We start from the raw sequence: 18,328 nt of genomic DNA on the forward strand, positions 1-18,328 counted from the left end.
TCACTCGTCAAACATACTTGATTTATGATGAAGGCGTCTTACACAAGTCCCTTCACATCTCTTGACATCTCGGAGTCTTAAGAGAAGTTTATGAACAAATTGGATGAAACGGTTTTTCGTCGAATTTGGTCAATCACCCAATGATCAAGATCTAGCTACCAATAATGCCCGTGTATAAGATACACCGAAGCATAGTAAATCTTTTGTAGAATTTTGCCAAGATCTATACACCGCTCTGCCCAAGCAAATAGAAACAAAAAGAGGTCTACTCTTAGGTGAATTTGTGTTTTGTAGTCGTGGAGGTCACGCCGCCCTTTGATGGAATCCACTTTGAAATGAGCAAATGCCGAGTCCAAGTGGGATCCTTGTTCTTTAGCAATTTGGAGCGTCCCGATGTTCAAAAAGTGAACCATTTGCCAAATAGAGGTTTGTGACATGGTGAATTGCTGACAAAAGAACTTTGGTAGTGACACATTCATACCCCTGTTGCTTGCCTCTTTTCACGCAACGAGAGACGACATGCACAAAACTATTTTGAAGAAATTGCGAGAAAGGAAATAAGAAATATTTGCCTCTACGCACCACAAGAAGGCGTAAACACATTCAAGAAACAGGCAGAAGAAGATAATATCACAAATCCTTATAGGTAAAACCGATGACGATCAGACTCGCAACTCACAAGCATTATGATCCAGTTTCAGTGACTAACTAGTAACCACTAATCAACTTTTGATTCGATGAAACATTATGATGATTCAAGTTCAAACAACTTAACCCCCTCCCATAACATGTCATTGGGAATTATTTATAGAAACCTTGGTCTCTTAGAGCTTACTCCAATGAGAAGAGCAAAGCCGATGCCTGTGCCGCTGGCAGCACTAAAAATACAATACTACTTGGACAAATGCAAAATTTGGATGTGTTACCATCGGGATGAGTAGATAAACCCCACCCCTCAAGGCACCAATAATACATTACACTAACTCTGGTTGGCAAACTGGATACCCTTCTCGATTGATGATTTGAGCTCAGGGATCAATTTTTGGAGTCCTTCCTGTTCAAAGTCCGAGAGATTACCCAACCCCAAAACTTCCTCGACTCCATTCTTTCCAAGCCTCACCTGAAAACCAATGCAGAGTATTGTTTATTGTTTATTGCTTATGACAAGAAAGGTAAAGGAAAATATAGCATCAGCAATTTCACGACCAACTAGACAAACACGAGACGCAAGATTAAAACTGGCCATTGTATGGATGAACCATTACGGTGATATGCAATGCAACTGACCAACATATGCTATATCTATTAAGTGTCTACCCTCCATAAGCATGTGTTACAATTTGAGCTTTTTGAGTACATCAATATTATTTTTACACTAAGGGGAGGGGGAGTTCGGCTAAGCCACACAATGGGCAGCCTGTATCGATTTCGCTATCCACGAGATTCGAACCTAAGACCTCTCACTTCCAAGTGAAGAGGAATACCACCAGACCGTAGTACTAAGTGGCAATTCGAGCTTTTAACTCATGTAACATGCAGACATGTATGCAACCACAATGGTTGAGACATACTATTAACTAATATATTTCAACCACCATATGGTGAAAACAGAACAGCCATCAATAGCCAAAACAGGAAGTGCACCGTCTAGCAAAGAGATTTATACACAAATGTTCCAGGCGGTAGCCACCAGGGAAACACAATCAAGGCACAGGCTAGTATGCATGACTACAAACATAATCACATTTGGAGACATGATAATTAGCACACTGCAATACTAAAGCTGAACAGCACTCATCCATAAATCCAATTCCTGGTTTATTAAGAAATAAAAATAGCTCGAGGAAAAACAAAAGAAAGTTATGAACTAAATGCTTAAAAAAATTCAAAGATGAGGAGATGAATCCCTAATTTGTTGATCTCACTAACCTTAGAAGCAAAGAAAGGAAGTTCAGTGATGCTTGATTGCACATACGAACATTCCACAACATCGGGTACTCCATTAAGTCCCTTCAGACAAGCATCAGCGAAAATAGCTCCAGCATAGCTGCAAGATAAATGGTAAGTTAGTCCAGCAAAAAACATAAATTTCTTTTTCCTTGTTTCCCCAACAAAAATAGAAAACTGAAACAAAGAAATCAATGGAGGAATACAAAAGGGAAACAACATTATGGAAGAATGCGTAACACCTTGGAATAGCTATGGAGCCATAATGTTTTAACACATAAAACATATTATTAGGAAACATCCACCACATACATTTTTACATCTTTGTGCATTACATGAGATATAAATGTCAATATAAAAATAAGCACATATAATGATGAAACATAAAGTCGAATCATCTTTGTAAAACAAAGTGTTCACGCAATGGTTTTATCCTAACACTTACGCCATTGACAATGTTGCCGATCCCTTTCCAGCCTTCGCCTCCACAACTTCCGTTCCTCCATCTTGTGTTCTCTTTGTCAAAGCTACAATAACATCATGAGGCAAATTGGCTGCCGGGGTAGCCTAAAACATTAAAAAGAACAGTAAAAAATTAGACATCTCTAAGCCAAGCCCAACGAAAGCAGATGCCACAGGAGGAACACTGAAATTAATCTCATACAATCCAACTACAAGCCTTAAACTATTCGAGTGATATATACCTGAGAAAATAGTGGCAGAATGGTGATGCCAGCATGACCACCAACAACTGGTACATTAACCTCTGCAAACACAAACCATTTCCTCTGTTTAGTACTGAACAAAACGCAATCTTACAAAAGAACTTGGCTTCGAAAACCCCTCAAAAAGTACAATAGAAATGCTTTAATTACATCTAGCTAAGTTGAGATTCAAGAACATCAATCTTTTGCAAAAACCCGAAACAGAAGCACAAAAAATGATAAACATAGCTAAAAGGACAGAGCTTTTAGAAGGCGGGTCAATAATGTATATACCAGCAACATTAACATTGGCCTTTCCAGCATAGAAAGTCTTGGCCCTGACCACATCAAGAGTAGTGACACCAAACAACCTCTTCTCGTCGTACTTCCCGGCCTTCTTCAACACCTCGGCCGCAATCGGGACTGTAGAGTTGACTGGGTTACTAATCATGTTGATCAGTGCCTATAAAAAACAATCACCCAACATCCCAATTCGATCAAATACTCAAGATTTCCAAAAAGTTCATAAAAATATAGGGTACAAAAGGGATACTCACATTGGGGCAGTACTTAGCAATGGCGGTAGTGAGACCCTTGACGATACCGGCATTAATGTTGAAGAGATCGTCTCGGGTCATGCCGGGCTTTCGGGGCACTCCGGCGGGGATAATTACGACGTCGGCTCCCTCCAAGGCTTGAGCAAGCTGCTCTTCTCCGGCATAACCTTTGACCTAATCACCACAGTTCACCAAATCCCCGAAATAATAAAAAAAAAAGTTCACAAATTTACGATCGAATCGGAAACACCCAATCGGCGAAGACGAAGTATTAGAGAGGGTTCGGAGTACCTCAGATCTGGTGTTGATGTGGCTGACGTCAGCGGCGACACCGGGGGTTCCGGCGATATCGTAAAGGGAGAGGTGGGAGACGAGGGGGTTGAGCTTCATGAGGAGAGCCAGGGGCTGGCCGATGCCGCCGGCGGCGCCGAGGACTGCGACCTTCCTCTCGGGGACGGAGGCGGATGAGTAGCTGCGGCGGGCGACTCGGTGTACGGATCTGGCGATGGACATTGAAGGCCTCATGTTTTTGCTTTGCGAGTGTCGAAAGCCCTCTGCTTAGCTTTGTTTCGCGAGTTGCAAGTACTGACACAACAAGAAGTAATCTAGAGAGCGAGCGACAAGCGGTAATGCCTGCTATTGGTATATTTCTATGGTTGGTTCCTAGGGATTCGTGGTGTTGAATATTATTTTCAATGTGTAATTTTAAGAGGTCTTCAAATAATAAATAATTATTACATTGTCCTGCACCTTTTTCGACAAATGATAAAATAAGTAAATAAATTTAGACGTAAAGGGCGATTTGAACACGAAATCTCAATTGTAGTTTGAATGCTTTTAACGAAATGAGTTACAAACATCTTTGGTCGTTGGGCTAGAGCATCCAGTTGACAGCGACGTTTCTACCTAGATTATGTCACTTCCCAAGTTGAGCTGCAGGGCCAAGCTCCAATAAAGGGTCTTCACCTCCTCTTGCATTTTCCAAGCAGATTACCTATTTTAGGCGATACCATTGCTCTAAACTATCAAAATATGTCACTTAGTACTACGGTATAGTGGTATTTCTCTTTATTTTTAGGTGAGAGGTTTTAGGTTCGATTCTTGCTCAAGAAGAATTTGAATCACATTATTGCTAGCCCATTATGAGGTTAAGCCGATCCCCCTCCCCCCTTAGCGTAGATAATATTGACTATTAAAAAAAAAAAAAAAACTATCAGAATCTTGGTTCCCCACAAGATAATCACAAATCAACCATGGTTTCTTTGGTATGTAATAATTAGATCTGCAGAAGCCCACCTTACCGAGATTATGATTGGTGAAGGAAGCAATGCCTTTTGGAAGGGCTTCCAATATGAAGGCCTAACTAAAATGTTTTATTTTTTTTATTTTTTATTTTGTGGTAAGATAGGCTATGAGCAGTGGGACTGCACCGAGATGCCATATGAGATAGTGGAAAACAAGTGACTAGACTCTTTGGGATATCATGAACAGAGCCTTTGAGAAAGATTCCATTTTTCAGATTTCACTTTCTTAAAAATTAAAAGAAAAAAAATAAATAGAAAAAAAAGAAAACTTTAAAGCCAACTTTTTTTTTGCAAAAATCGCTTAAGTTGCAGGAGAGTGACTCAAGCCTATTTTCCTTTTATTCCCCTTTGGAGATGAAAAAATAAAAGCACATGAGAACATTATTCGTTTATCACTACTACATTGTCTTTTATTTTCTCTCTTTGTCCATTGTTAGCCTTTTTTAAAAAAAAAATAATAATATTTATTATTATCATTGTTTTAAAAAATTTCGTCCCGTTTAAGCGTTAGGCGGTTAATTATTGTCTTATCTCTAAGCATTTGATAATTAAGAAATGACGCTTTGATGACGCCTAAACATCCACCTAGTTCGCGACTGTCATTTAAAAAGAAAATATATAACTTCCATTTTACATTTTATTTTTTCAATAAATTATAAGAAACTTGTTGAATACTTAGATCAACACCCATTATATGCATGTTCCTCATGTTTTCAATATGTTCTAATATTTTATAATCTATATGTCATTCTATTTTGCAATCAATATATCCCAAACAATCATGTTTTTTAGTTTTTTTTTTTTTTTTTGGGTATAAGTAAACATATAAAGACATTTATTTATACATTAGATAATAAATTTAATTAAAATTAAGAAAACTGCCTAGGCCTCGCCTAGACACCTACCCGCCGCCCAACCAGCGGCAGGAGAAGGGAGTTTCGTACCATAACTTATGGGTAGAAACCCAACACCCTATCAATTAGGATATTGCACCACATGCACTTTGTCCATTGTTAAACGATTAGTAAACTTGTGGATTTATTCACCAAATCACTATAAATTACAAGTTTATGACATTTTAAGTGGTGAACAAAACTACCATCAAACTCAAAACTTTTCATGCTATTTTAACAACTGCAGAGAGCTAATGTCAAGACTTTGAAATCCATATGTTGAATGACGAGTTCTCACAAAATGATTTCCGATGTAGTCCTCGGCCGGCTGCAGCGATACATCGGTCGAGCCTTAAGACATGAACAACCGGTTTAAGCCAGAGCATCAAAGACTAACCTTTCCGGAGTTGTTTCGTGAGATTTTCTGGTCCGACAGAGACAAACTGAGCACAACTCAGGTGGAATAGTGGATGATCATGTAACACTGGTTGGTTTGGCAAAGATAGAACCTCAATGAAGTGAATTATCAAGTTCCGATTTGTTGTTGGACCACTGTGTTTTTCTTATCCAGTCTAGAATGTCTGAACAATCTTCGCGTCTGATAAAATGCCTTCGTGTCGTAAACAAAACTATTTAGTATTTTGTCCACTGTGTCAATGTTGTGAATATCGCGTTAACGAATAGGAAAAACAAAACAAACTCGGGAAACTGAAAATAAAATAACCAAGACAAATAACACCAAAAATTTACGTGGTTCAGCTATGCGGTCAGCAACAACAATCTTTGACTATATCAATAACGAGTACGACGAATAATCTTGCCAAGCCTCTAGGATTAAGACTTGACGAAAAACCCAACAGTCAACTATTAACTTAACTGCAAGCCTTCAGTGTTTGTAAATCATACCTATTTTTGGGTCGATAAGCCTTTAGTTCGGCAACTTCTCGATGGCTTGTTAATTCTTTCTTCATCCTCAGTGATTCAGGCACAACCAAATTTTCGGTGTTATCATGGTATGCATCATAAATGAAGTCGAGCACTGTTTCCTGCATAAATTGTCCATTAAGCATTCACTGATTCACAGGCTTTGGGGAAATGAAGAACTTACACAGCCAAAACTTTGATTGACGAAAATAATATAGGAACAATGCTTGGGAGGGCAGAAAGCCAAATCTCTCTTTCTGAAAAATAATGAAAACAAGATTGGAAAAATACCAAGGGTTTGGAAGCATCCAGCCAGTTATAGATACGCTCGTTGAGAAACCATGTTAGCTGCCGTTTTGCAAGATTTCTGCACACGAAATCGAAAAAAAATTCTATGACTGAATGTAATGTGTGAGAATCTTACTCTACAAGGCCACAAGGAGTATTAAGCTCTCATTGTCGCACCAGGTTTTCGACACAAACACGCACGGAAAGTTGGAACCTCCTTTTGCTGATGAATAGACCGTAAAACAATTCGATAATCATAATACAAAATTAGAATCCAACCTGCAATTCCTATATTTACTAACTGAAATTTAGTTTTGTTGTATCCCCACAAACACGATTTTTATAATGTACATTGAAAATGTCTCCTAGTTTGGCAAAGCATATGGTATTATGGCTTTTGATCCATGAATTTGAAGTAAAAATGCACTACTGAGACACTTTCTAAAATTTCAGATAAAAAGTTGTAGAACTCTCTTGGAGAACTACCTCCTTGCTGCCTACACATCAACAGATACTCCATAGCCTAAAATCGAACATTTCTTACTGTTACTACTATCACAGATAATAATAAATTGACCAAAAAAACAGTGTCACGCGATTTTAATGAAACAAAATCAGACAACCATTGCTTCAAAAATTAAAGAACAATAAACAATAGCGGTCGCATACTTGTCTGTAACCAATTGCTCTGGTTGCTGAATTTGAATTTGGAAGAAGACCCGAATCAAGAAGCCAATTAGCTTCCGACAAGATATCATCATTTACTGCAGGAATTTAAAAAAAAAAAAAAAAAAAAGATTAAAAGAAAGAGAGGAAAAAAAAGGTACCTCGCCCCAATTGAAATTGTAATCCTAACAGATCAGGTTGTGTAAAACAAATGAATTGCCTGATCTGATTTTGAAACTTCAAAGGCGAATGATCAATTTGTAGTGATGTGTTATAATATATTTACCTGATAGCATATCTTCACATCGGTAGTCAATTGATTTATAAAGATCAACTCTTTTGATTGAGAGGAAAAGATAAATAAAATCATAGTCCAATGCCTTTGATTTTACTTCCTCCACAACATCAGTTGAAGGACGAGCGTCATTTGCATCACACTGTTTCCGGAAAGAATCATATGGCACTTGAAATGCAGATGGAGGTGATCCACTAGACTGCATTGCAGAACATGTATATGTTATGCATCCAACATCAGTAAAATGGAGGGACATAAGCTTCTAAATGCAAAACAACTCAACTAAATAGTGAATATTCAGGCAGATATATCAACGATATATTGATGTGTCTGTGTCCAAGGAATGCATAATATTAGAACCAGAACAAACCAACCTTAATAATCTCAAGGCTGCGTCTTAATCGATACCAGTCATTAGCAGCCAAAAGTTGAGCCCTTGAGTCACCTTCCTTGACCACCAACTCCACAGCTGCATTCCAGTCGTCAATTTTCTGTAGGTCCTCTAAATCGGAATACACTTCAGATGCAATCTCTAGAGAGGCTTTGGGAACATCTGGTTTTCCGTATGTGAGCCTTATATGTACAACAAAAAATCAATGCTATCAATAAAACCACAAAGTAGAGAGAAAAATAATTAGGCTTACTACTCTTAATTACAGAGATTTTGTTTTTCTTATTCAGCAATGTCACCAATCAACATGCAGATGCCATTGCAAATTATATTATTTCACAAGGGAAGCCAGTTATGTTAATGTCTACTCAATATTTAAACTTTAAACAGACCAAAAACAGCCTAACTTTAAAATGATGAGAAAAACAAAGAAGATATTGGCACATACCATCGCAAGTACAATCCAGTACCACCAGTAACTATGGGAACCCAGCCACTATCAAGAATACTTCTTATAGCTTGCCTAGCATCCTCAAAAAAAACCGTCCAACAGAATAGTCTGAAGAATAAAACACGTGTTGAAGTGGCAGAACATAAATATCCAAAATCCCAAACCTAGCAACACACCTTCAGATGGGTGCAGTATGCCAACAAGATGATGTGGCACCTCCTGCACCAAAAGAAAGAAAAACACAAAACGTTAAAGAGTATCACAATGAATCCACCAAATGAACCAAATTTGTTGGACAAGTTCCAGTTACTAATAACAGACCAGTTGAGAATAGAATGCAAAGGGAGACGTTGTCCAATCAATCATTCACAGTAAAATTTGAAATCGAGTTAAATTAACATACATTGTAATTATACTTAGTTTTGTTTCTTTGTTTCTGTCATATTTTGGATTAGCAAGAAACACTCTGTTTTACCAATACAGCGAAGTATTTCTTTTTGCACGAAAAAAATTCGCACTGAAAGGCTCCTGCCTGAAAAAAAAAATGTGGTGAAGTTATTCTATTATATATATGAAATTCTTCTTTAAAGATCAAATCTATACAATAGAGTTATAACATATGATACTATTCCTGAACTGCACATTAACTGTGGATATTATAGGATTTGTTGGAGAAGATAATATGAACTGCTAGTCTTTGAAACTGTTAACATTCAAGTCAGATATGAGTCACATGATGGAACGGTAGCATCCACAAACATCGTGTTACAAATGATAAAACGTCAAATTTAAGCATAACATCAACACCATAGTGACAATTATTCGGAATCAAAGAGAATTCAAAACCTAATTTAATGGGAAAACATAAAACTAACACGGCATACAATGCATCTGAAATCAACATACTCAAGAAATCTAGATTAACATAGTTCAATTACAATGTAGAATCATGCCTGCACAAAATGTACAAATTTCTCAATTACACAAGCACCTGTCTTTCAGCTGGCGAAGGCTTGGCAGATCCAATATCAAGACCCCGATATACCTGTGGCACAAAAGCCAAAACAAACAAATTCTCTTCGAAAATACGGCACTACCTATTAACTCTACAAGCGTCAACAAAAGGAAATTCAATCAAGGCAATGCCATAAGGCTTTCTTTGTTCTCATGGCAGAGAGAGCGATGCTATCCATACACCAATAAAACCCACTTTTACTGAAGTAGATTGGAATTCAATCATGGCAACGTCTATAAGTGGGGGCCTTAGCATTACTGATTGAAGGCAGGCTTGATTCACGAAATTGACCAGAACAAGTCAAAATTCTCAACGAAACAAATTCAATAATTTCGGGTATAAAACAATGTCAACTTTCTACCTATTACCTTCCTACATTTTCTCATCAACCAAACAAAATGGTTTATCACTAAATTCCCAATAAACTAAATTACTTGCACGTTAGAATCTAGAGAAAACCCAACTACCCAGTTTGCCGCTTAGTTCGAAAGAAGCTAAATTTTCCCATTTTCCTCCCCTTTTTCCCAGTATCCTAACAAAGAACAACAAAAACCAACAACTGAACTGGGTATTGTATTTTTGCTCAAACCTGGACGGAGTCGGTGCTTATAATCTCTCCATTGAGCCGCTTAGCGAGCTCCAGAGCGAGGAGGGTCTTCCCGGAGCCGGTGGGCCCAGATTCCACTATCACCTTCTCCTTCTCTTTATTCTTGGTGGCTGAAACAGAGCAGGCGGTGGTCAGACGCCGCCGGCGGAGAGTGAAAGGCAGCAGCCCAGCCGTCCTGAGGACGCGCGGGCAAAATGTACGGACACAACTGCTACTGATTATCATATTTTCGGTTAGGGAGGAAGAGACAGGTTTGGATTGGATTGGACTATTTTTGTGTCCGGTCGTATGGGTTTAGGGGTTTTGGGTCTCAACTCTTATTGGACATTTCATCGTGTTTTTTGTTTATTTTATTTCATTTTATTTTTAAATTTCTTTTTCTTATCACACTTAAACTTGTTCATCAAGTATGAGAATTTTTTTTTTTTTTTAATACAAGTGTTATTTTACACTAATTTATACTGAATGGAGAGGGTTTGAATCCGGAATGCGGTAGGTTAAAGTGGAACACCTTACCATCAAGGCAATCCATCACTTGTAAGTATGAGAGTGTTATTTACGTGTAAAAAGTTATACTTCCCTATGCACAAATTAGAATTTGAAATTAATGTGTGCTTAAATTTTTTTTCTTTTTTTTTCCTTAAAAAAAAGATCATTTGGTGGCTTCGTCATGACAGTCCACCCTTCAAAAAACCGAAAAGACTCATATAGGCATTTCAGCGTTTCGCTTGCCACTTAAACTTCCCTATTTTGAAGTGTTAAATGAGGTATTTCCGTTGTGAAACCGCCACCATTTTACTATAAACGGTGATGTGCTTAAACATGCCACCTCTCTTAATCCATGGAAAATATTGTTACTTGAAAAAATAAATAAAATTAATTTAATAATAAGAAGATTTGTTTACTATCTAAACAAAGCAATCACAGGATTCACAGCTTGATCCTACCAACTGGTGGTTGCATGTTGTGACTTCACCTAAAACACTTAGAACTCAAGCTACCATTTTCAATTACTTCACCAACAAAATGTCCTTTAACAATCAAGCACTTCCGCACCCACCACCTTCATCCCCTTCCCCAAATGACAAAGCAGCAGCCCTCCCTGGACCGGCGAATCCAGTCCCTCTTCCCTGCTGCACTGGCCTCGCTGCTTGTCCTAGGGACCGCACGCCTAGTCCTCGACGCCTTGAAGAGCAATGACAGCTTTGTCTTTCAGATGTATGGCTGGCCAAGAGGCCAGAAACCGAGACCGGCAGTTGTTATTTCACCGGATGACCGGATTGACGAGAGCTGCAATGTGTTTGAAGGGAAGTGGGTGTGGGATAATTTGTCACATCCTCACTATACAGAAGAGAGCTGCCCCTACTTGGTAAAGCAAGTTACTTGCCAGAGGAATGGGAGGCCTGATTCTTACTACAAGAATTGGAGGTGGCAACCAAATGACTGCAACCTCCCAAGGTCAAAACTCTAATTTTTTAGTGTATAAGACCATCGTATTGTCACGTGGTCTAACTAATTCATCCAGGTCATTACACGTTTATCTGTTTGTTAGTGTTATACCTTAATCCATCACATATCAACATTAATTGTCATCTGATCATATTATGTTAGTGAATTAGTAATATCATGTGACTGTGTGACGGTCATGCTAAAACATATGTGTTAGAGGCATTCCATGTCTTTTTGTTTACTTAGTGAGTGGCTTTGGCTTTGAAAATTCAGGTTTGATGCATTGAAGCTAATGCAGATTTTGAGGGGCAAAAGGCTGATGTTTGTTGGAGACTCAGTACAAAGAGGCCAGTTTGAATCCCTGGTCTGCATGGTTCAATCTATAACACAAGGAAAAAAGTCCCTCCAAAGAGTCCCTCCTCGAAAGATCTTCAGAGTAGAGGTAAACCTTACGTTTTATAACACTAAACCCTACTCACGGCAAGAGTTCGACATCCCCTCACCCCTTTTTTCTTTCGCAGGAGTTTGATGCATCGATTGAGTACTACTGGGCTCCGTTTCTCGTGGAGTCTATTTCGGACCACGAGACGAAACATACTGTGCTGAAACGGCTGGTGAAGCTTGACTCCATAGCTAACCACGGCAACCACTGGGAAGGAGTAGATATCTTGGTGTTTGAGAGCTATGTGTGGTGGATGCACAGCCCTACAGTCAATGCTACGTGAGTGACATAAATTTGTAGGGCATCCCTACGTTATAAATCTCAGTGCGCTTCCGATTTCAGTTATTATCGCGTGTTTCTCTATCTGTCAAACGAAGAACTGTTTGAAAACATTACCACACGAAAGCCTTATGTTTTTTTTTTTTGCATTTTTGTCAGATATGGATCTCCGGATGTACAAGAATATAAAGTCACCACGGCATACAAACTAGCCTTACAAACTTGGGCAGACTGGTTAGAATCCAGCATCAACCCTGAAAGGCAAAAGGTCTTCTTCATGAGCATGTCTCCAACACATTTATGGTAAGAGTTTCACACTTCTCACTCAAACATCCTCAAAAGCGTAAAGAGGAAAGTGAAAAAACGTTTTTTCAATACAAAGCGATATTGGGAAAATGGAGAGTCGAACACGAGATCTTGAATGTAGAGGTGGTCCCACAAAGCCCCTTGCCATATATAATAACACGTGTCATGAATCTGGCGTTCACGATTTAGAGTTTTATTCGTAATCATGGAAACTTGACAGAAATTTCTTTTGTAGGAGTTGGGAATGGAAGCCGGGAAGTGACGAAAACTGCTTCAATGAGTCATACCCGATTGAGGGTTCATACTGGGGAACTGGTTCAAACATGGAAATCATGGATATTATAAACGACCAAATGCAGGATCTGAAAGTGAAGGTCACATTTTTGAACATCACCCAGTTGTCAGAGTACCGAAAAGATGCACACACATCGGTTTATGGAGAACGTCGGGGAAAGCTCTTGACGAAGAAACAAAGATCGGATCCTAAAAAATTCGCCGACTGCATTCACTGGTGCCTACCTGGGGTTCCTGATACATGGAATGAAATTTTGTATGCACATTTGTTGAAGAGTCACCAAAATATTTTGTAACACGAATTTAACAATCAAGCCTTCGATAAAATGTACGAAAGGCACATTTGTATGTTAACATTGAGGATTAGTAGTGCAGCATTTTTCCAGGAAGAAGAGAGATGTGACACCTGCAATAGCATTTGTATTGAACTCTTTTGTTGATCATCTTCAACCAACAAACGAAATACGACTTGAATTGAATTTGGTGACCGCAAGCATACAAAATTCAAAACGCTTTCGCTGTTCTTCTTAGCCAGCAAACAACGGACAAGAGGAGATAAAATCCAGAAACAATACTAACCAGCTAGAACTCATTACTATAATTTTGAACTAGTTTATTTTGTGTATTTCAACAATGAGATCGAGGAATCATCCTCGATTTATAAATATGCGGTTTGGTATAATTCTCACCATATTTACCTGCAAAGGCAAGCGGCCCTTCAACCACTCCATTGAAATATTTACAGGGACACGTTCTTATTTACAGGAGCTCCCATTCAGAATCACAGGCATCATCAGTTTCCGAACTTTTCACGTTAGAGAGTGTTTGTTGGCTGGTTTCTATATGACTGTCTCCGAACCAAATTGCTAGCTGTTCGTACTCCTTTGCCAACCTCTTCTTTGATGTAAAAGCATCCTGGATTCTTTTCTGAATTTAAGAAAGGAAAAAGAAAATTGATCAGTCAGGCTCATGTTGCTATTTAGGCACATAATGTTCTGATACAGTTTCATAATTTTCAAAAATAATATATAATAAAACTTTTTTCCGATAAAATCATTGATCTCTAGAAAGTTCAGATGGGTGACTGCAAAATAAATCTAAATTAGAGTTAACTGTAAAGTGTAAATATGCTTTAAATGTGAGAACGAATCCATAAGCATATTATCAAGTATGTAAAATGCCAGTCTGAAATGATGCATGTAATCTTCTTTGTCTTCTCATTCATTTCAATAGAGATTTGTAAGTGTTTGGACAATGGAATACCGTATAACATGTACCTTGTATGATCTTTGTTTTCTTGCCCTGCTAGAGACAGTGTGCAGTACGCTATCGTCTACAATGACACAGCTCTCCTCCAGCTGTACCTTATCACGGAAATCAACACTCCTCTCCTCCAGCTTTACCTTATCATGCAAATCAATGGTTTCCATAGAAGAGCGAGAAAAATCACTACTTGATTCATCTGAACTTCCTGTAAACAATTTACAACATTAGAGAAAAGGTGACATCATAAAAGGATCTGGTCTAGATCAGTTCAAAGCTAATAGATAGCGTTAAGGCTCTGCATGATTGCAACATCAATCGCAACACTATTGCTTTTACTACCAACAAAAATCCATATGAATGTATATCAGGATTCTCACTTCTGATATCTCCATGAAGGCAAAAGACTTTGAGCCTAGGAGTTTTAAACATGAACAACAGGAAAGAAAATAAAAGTACCAAATGCACATTCTGCCACACACCAATATCTAAAGACGGCTTAAGAGCATCATACTGAACAGAGTCGCAGATTTGAACTTGCTTCTTTCTAGATGGTACTGTCAGAGGCATGAACTCTGCAGTTCTGGGAGTGCCTTCTGCTGTAATAGTAATACACAAGTTAATCAATACTGGTTTCTCATAGAAAGCAAGAGTACATCTATAACAAGCCAACCAAAAATACTAACCTACTGATTCAGGTGAAATGTCATCAAACTCTGGAACCGACAAGTCAGACTCCAATACCTCAAGAGTATTCAAGGAAGCTGGAGAACTAAGTTGACCTGCAAGGTTATATTTACTGAAGATAAGACCCGGCTGGTATGGATCAATTACACTGGGGTGTGTAGGTGTTTGGTTTTCAGTTGCATCTAGAGAATTTTCATTTGTCCAAACTTCATCAGTATTTTCCACAGATAACTCAGACTCTAAGACCTCGAGAGTATCCACTGCAGCAGGAGAACTAGATTGATCTGCAAGGTAATATTTCCTGCCAGCAAGACTCAGCTGTTCGGTCACATGATCCATTACATTGGGCTCCATAGGCGATTGCTTTTCTGTTGAATCAAATGAGTCTTCAATGTTTCCCACAGATAAGTCGGACCCTGACACCTTAAGAGTATCCATTGAAGTTGGAGAACTAGGTTGATCTGGAAGGTGATACTTACTAGAGACAACACTCAGCTGGTTTGTCCCACGATCCATTGCATTGAGATTTGTAGGTGATTTATTTTCCGTCCCATCTACAAGACCTTCACTTGTCAAAACTTCATCAACCTTTCCCACAGATAAGTCAGACTCTGGCACCTCAACAGTATCTATTAAAGTTGGAGAACTAGGTTGATCGGCAAGGTGATATTTACTAGAGACAAGACTCGGCTGGTTTTTCACTGGAGTCATTACATTGGGCTCTGTAGGAGATTGCTTTTCAATTGCAACTAAAGACTTCTCATTTGCCAAAACTTCATCGATCTTTCCCACAGATAATTCCGACACCTCAAGAGTATTCATTGTTGGAGGATTAGGCTGGTCTGCAAGGTCATTTTCCGTAGAGACCAGACTCAGCTGGTTTCTCACAGGATTCTTTACATTGGGCTCTCCAGGTGATTGGTTTGCAGTTACATCCAAAGAATTTTCCTTTACGTTTTCCCTCGACTTAACACTAATGGCAGATTTCTGTCTAACCATAGGAAGTAAATCTTGGACGGTACTAGAAAATTTCTTCACACTTTTACCCACAGTCTGCACCTGGTTTTCAACATATTTAATTGAGTCCTGCAAAAGAAATATATTCATTATTACGAGAGGAATTGACGACTTCAGTTACTGCATAGCAGCAACCACACTAATCAAAGACAAGATGCAAATGAAATATTTTTCATTTGGGCTTTTTCTGCCCTTATTACCTGATTCACAATACCATCCACCTCCTGGCGGATTGTTTCAAATTTCTGGTAAATGTTTCCAACCCAATTCATACTTTTGAGTTTTTTAAAATCCATCACGACCACCAAACTGTACCTGCAACCAGTCAAATTGTATTTTGTTTTATTCAGTTGTTTACGTTAGTCAGACATAGAGAGGACAGCAAAAATTACCATCCCAGGCTCCCAGCTCAAGATACAGGCATAGTGAGAAAACAGAGATATAACATAGAATATCATAGTAGATGAACTACAATGTGCATAATAAGTTCACATTCAGTCCCAGATTACAAATTTTTCGAGTGACAAACAAAACTGTGCATAAAGTTAACAAAAGGCAGAAGAGAACAAAACAAAGGTATTATAGGTTACGGGAAGCATCACAGTTGCAGTAAAATAGAATCGAAGCAAGGAAATTGGTCTAAACCTGACAGTGAATGAAAATGCATGAAAAGACCAAATCAATAAACCAAAATATTTCTGACGAATTGAGAGGTTACTGGTCTAGAGAACACGGAGAACGGAAAATATCCAAGATAACCATCAATGCAACGATTGTATATTTGTATATATCTGAGGATCACTATTTTGTGCGTACAATATATTAAACATACTTATTCACACACACACACACACACACACACATATATATACACACTTATATGTATATGTATAATTATAAGTGCGGGCTCTGTAAACCTATTCAATGTCTTCTAAAACTAAATAGAAAACTTCACTAACTTATATCAAAGTTCCTCAAATTCAAGACTCTTACCTATTCTTTAGCACTTAAAACACAAAAGTCTTGAGCAACACCAATATTTTCGTTTACACCGCCTTACCATTGCTTCTTTCATTTACACCACCTTAGCTGCTTTTATGCAAGTCTCAAGCAACACTAACATCAACCTCGTGCAAGCACATTCTTAACGGGGGTTTCAATCTTTAAACTCATAAGAGAAACGAAACCAAATAAAATTTAGGGTTCAACAAATTCATATAAATTTCATACATGAGTCTTCCATCATCATCTCGCCCAAGAACAAAAACAGAGTTTTTTTATCAAACAGTAATCACAATTAAGCTATTAATTTAAACTTGATCAAACCATCTCATCAATCACCATCATCAAATTCAATTCCAAAACCCAAAACTCACACTGAAATTAAATCATTCTCAGAATTCACACAACAGGCAAACAAAAACAAAAACACAGCAGCTCTCTAAATACAGAAAAACATAAACTACGTATAATTGTACACACAAAATTCAAAACAACGATCCAAATATAAACACATACATGCATACATAATTGTCACAATTCGGAAAAAGGGTTTTTCTGTACAAAAGAAGAAAAAAAACAGCAAAAATAAATTTAAAGTGTGCGAATTGAATGGAAAAGCAACGAAATTTGAATGAATAAGAAAGACAGAAAAGAGGAGAAGAAGAATTACCGGCATCTGGTGACACCGGCAAGCTCAGTTGGACCTTTCTTTGATGGCAAAGAGAGAGAGAGAGAGAGAGAGAGAGAGGAGAGGGAGGAGAGAGGTTTAGGGAGAAGGAAGGGGAGGGTTTAATAAAGAACGTCTTTGTTATGTTTGTTCATCTTAATCGCATAATAATAATATTATCATTATTAAATACTAAAGTTTAAATTATATAATTTCAGTCCTACTGAACTTCCAAATATTATTCATCCAAAAAAAAAACTTCCAAATATTTGATTGGGAAAAGGTCAGCCAGGCCGCCGTCTCCTCCTCCTCCTCTCCTCCTTGGGCCCTCCTCCTGTCCTCTCCTCCCTTCGCTTTTTAGAGTGCCACTACACTCATCCCGTTTTTATCTCCTATCCCCACTTATTTTGCCACCTACCGTTAAAAGAAAAAACAACAGGATGATATTTTCCACACCCGCCATTATTTCTAAAATAATCTTAATATTTTGAATTCTTAACCAGAAATAAAAAAAAAAAAAAAAACAATTAAAAGATTATTTTTGTTTAATTTGCTCAATGGATTATTTTCGATGGTGTCAATGGAAAAGCTTGAGATAACATAGCTTTTTGAAAGTTTCCCTTTGGATCTCAGCTGGAGAAGTTTGTCGTGGGTTGGATTTGGGCGAGAGAAGTTATCGCCGAGAAGGCCTTCAATGTGTTGAGTCTAGCAATTTGTAACATCTCACTTCGCCGAGAAGGTTGATGAGATGACCTTTGCCAACAAGGATTCAAAAATCCTTCTCAACTGAGACTTGGATAAATAACCAGTTGGCCTCGAAGCAGTGCTATTCTATGACTCCAGTGATATTTATCCAAACTGAAAATGTCGCTGGTTGCCT

At 38.2% G+C, this 18,328-nt stretch overlaps 3 protein-coding genes and 1 pseudogene across 5 annotated transcripts; 1 reads left to right on the top strand and 3 right to left on the bottom strand.

Annotated features, from left to right (window-relative positions):
* Positions 1 to 712: 712 nt before the first annotated feature.
* Positions 713 to 3,942, bottom strand: LOC137714918 (malate dehydrogenase, mitochondrial). The gene is made up of 7 exons (XM_068454078.1): positions 3,500 to 3,942; positions 3,209 to 3,382; positions 2,946 to 3,114; positions 2,652 to 2,713; positions 2,393 to 2,514; positions 1,930 to 2,047; positions 713 to 1,120 (listed from the first exon to the last, which is right to left on the bottom strand). The coding sequence occupies exons 1-7, from the start codon at positions 3,731 to 3,733 to the stop codon at positions 980 to 982; spliced, it is 1,020 nt and encodes a 339-aa protein (XP_068310179.1). The 5' UTR covers positions 3,734 to 3,942; the 3' UTR covers positions 713 to 979.
* A 1,580-nt stretch (positions 3,943 to 5,522) lies between these two features.
* On the bottom strand, positions 5,523 to 10,315 carry LOC137716513 (tRNA dimethylallyltransferase 9-like; annotated as a pseudogene).
* Positions 10,316 to 11,107: 792 nt separating this feature from the next.
* On the top strand, positions 11,108 to 13,204 carry LOC137715522 (protein trichome birefringence-like 31). Its single transcript, XM_068454873.1, has 5 exons — positions 11,108 to 11,500; positions 11,765 to 11,933; positions 12,013 to 12,212; positions 12,372 to 12,515; positions 12,754 to 13,204. Exons 1-5 carry the CDS (start codon positions 11,124 to 11,126, stop codon positions 13,106 to 13,108), a joined length of 1,245 nt encoding a protein of 414 aa, XP_068310974.1. The 5' UTR covers positions 11,108 to 11,123; the 3' UTR covers positions 13,109 to 13,204.
* On the bottom strand, positions 12,911 to 17,608 carry LOC137715521 (uncharacterized). Of its 3 annotated transcripts, XR_011065573.1 has the most exons (7): positions 17,452 to 17,608; positions 15,980 to 16,094; positions 14,762 to 15,848; positions 14,558 to 14,674; positions 14,090 to 14,283; positions 13,511 to 13,739; positions 12,911 to 13,046 (listed from the first exon to the last, which is right to left on the bottom strand). XR_011065573.1 is itself a non-coding variant. In XM_068454871.1 (6 exons), exons 2-6 carry the CDS (start codon positions 16,073 to 16,075, stop codon positions 13,572 to 13,574), a joined length of 1,662 nt encoding a protein of 553 aa, XP_068310972.1. In that variant the 5' UTR covers positions 16,076 to 16,094; positions 17,452 to 17,608; the 3' UTR covers positions 13,411 to 13,571. The 3 variants fall into 3 exon arrangements, 2 of the variants coding, with proteins under 2 accessions (XP_068310972.1, XP_068310973.1); XM_068454871.1 differs by lacking the exon at positions 12,911 to 13,046 and having other exon boundaries at positions 13,411 to 13,739; XM_068454872.1 differs by lacking the exons at positions 12,911 to 13,046; positions 13,511 to 13,739 and having other exon boundaries at positions 14,535 to 14,674.
* Positions 17,609 to 18,328: the final 720 nt, after the last annotated feature.

This window comes from Pyrus communis, chromosome 14, assembly GCF_963583255.1.
Source record: "Pyrus communis chromosome 14, drPyrComm1.1, whole genome shotgun sequence".
In the NCBI taxonomy this organism is placed as follows: domain Eukaryota; kingdom Viridiplantae; phylum Streptophyta; class Magnoliopsida; order Rosales; family Rosaceae; genus Pyrus; species Pyrus communis.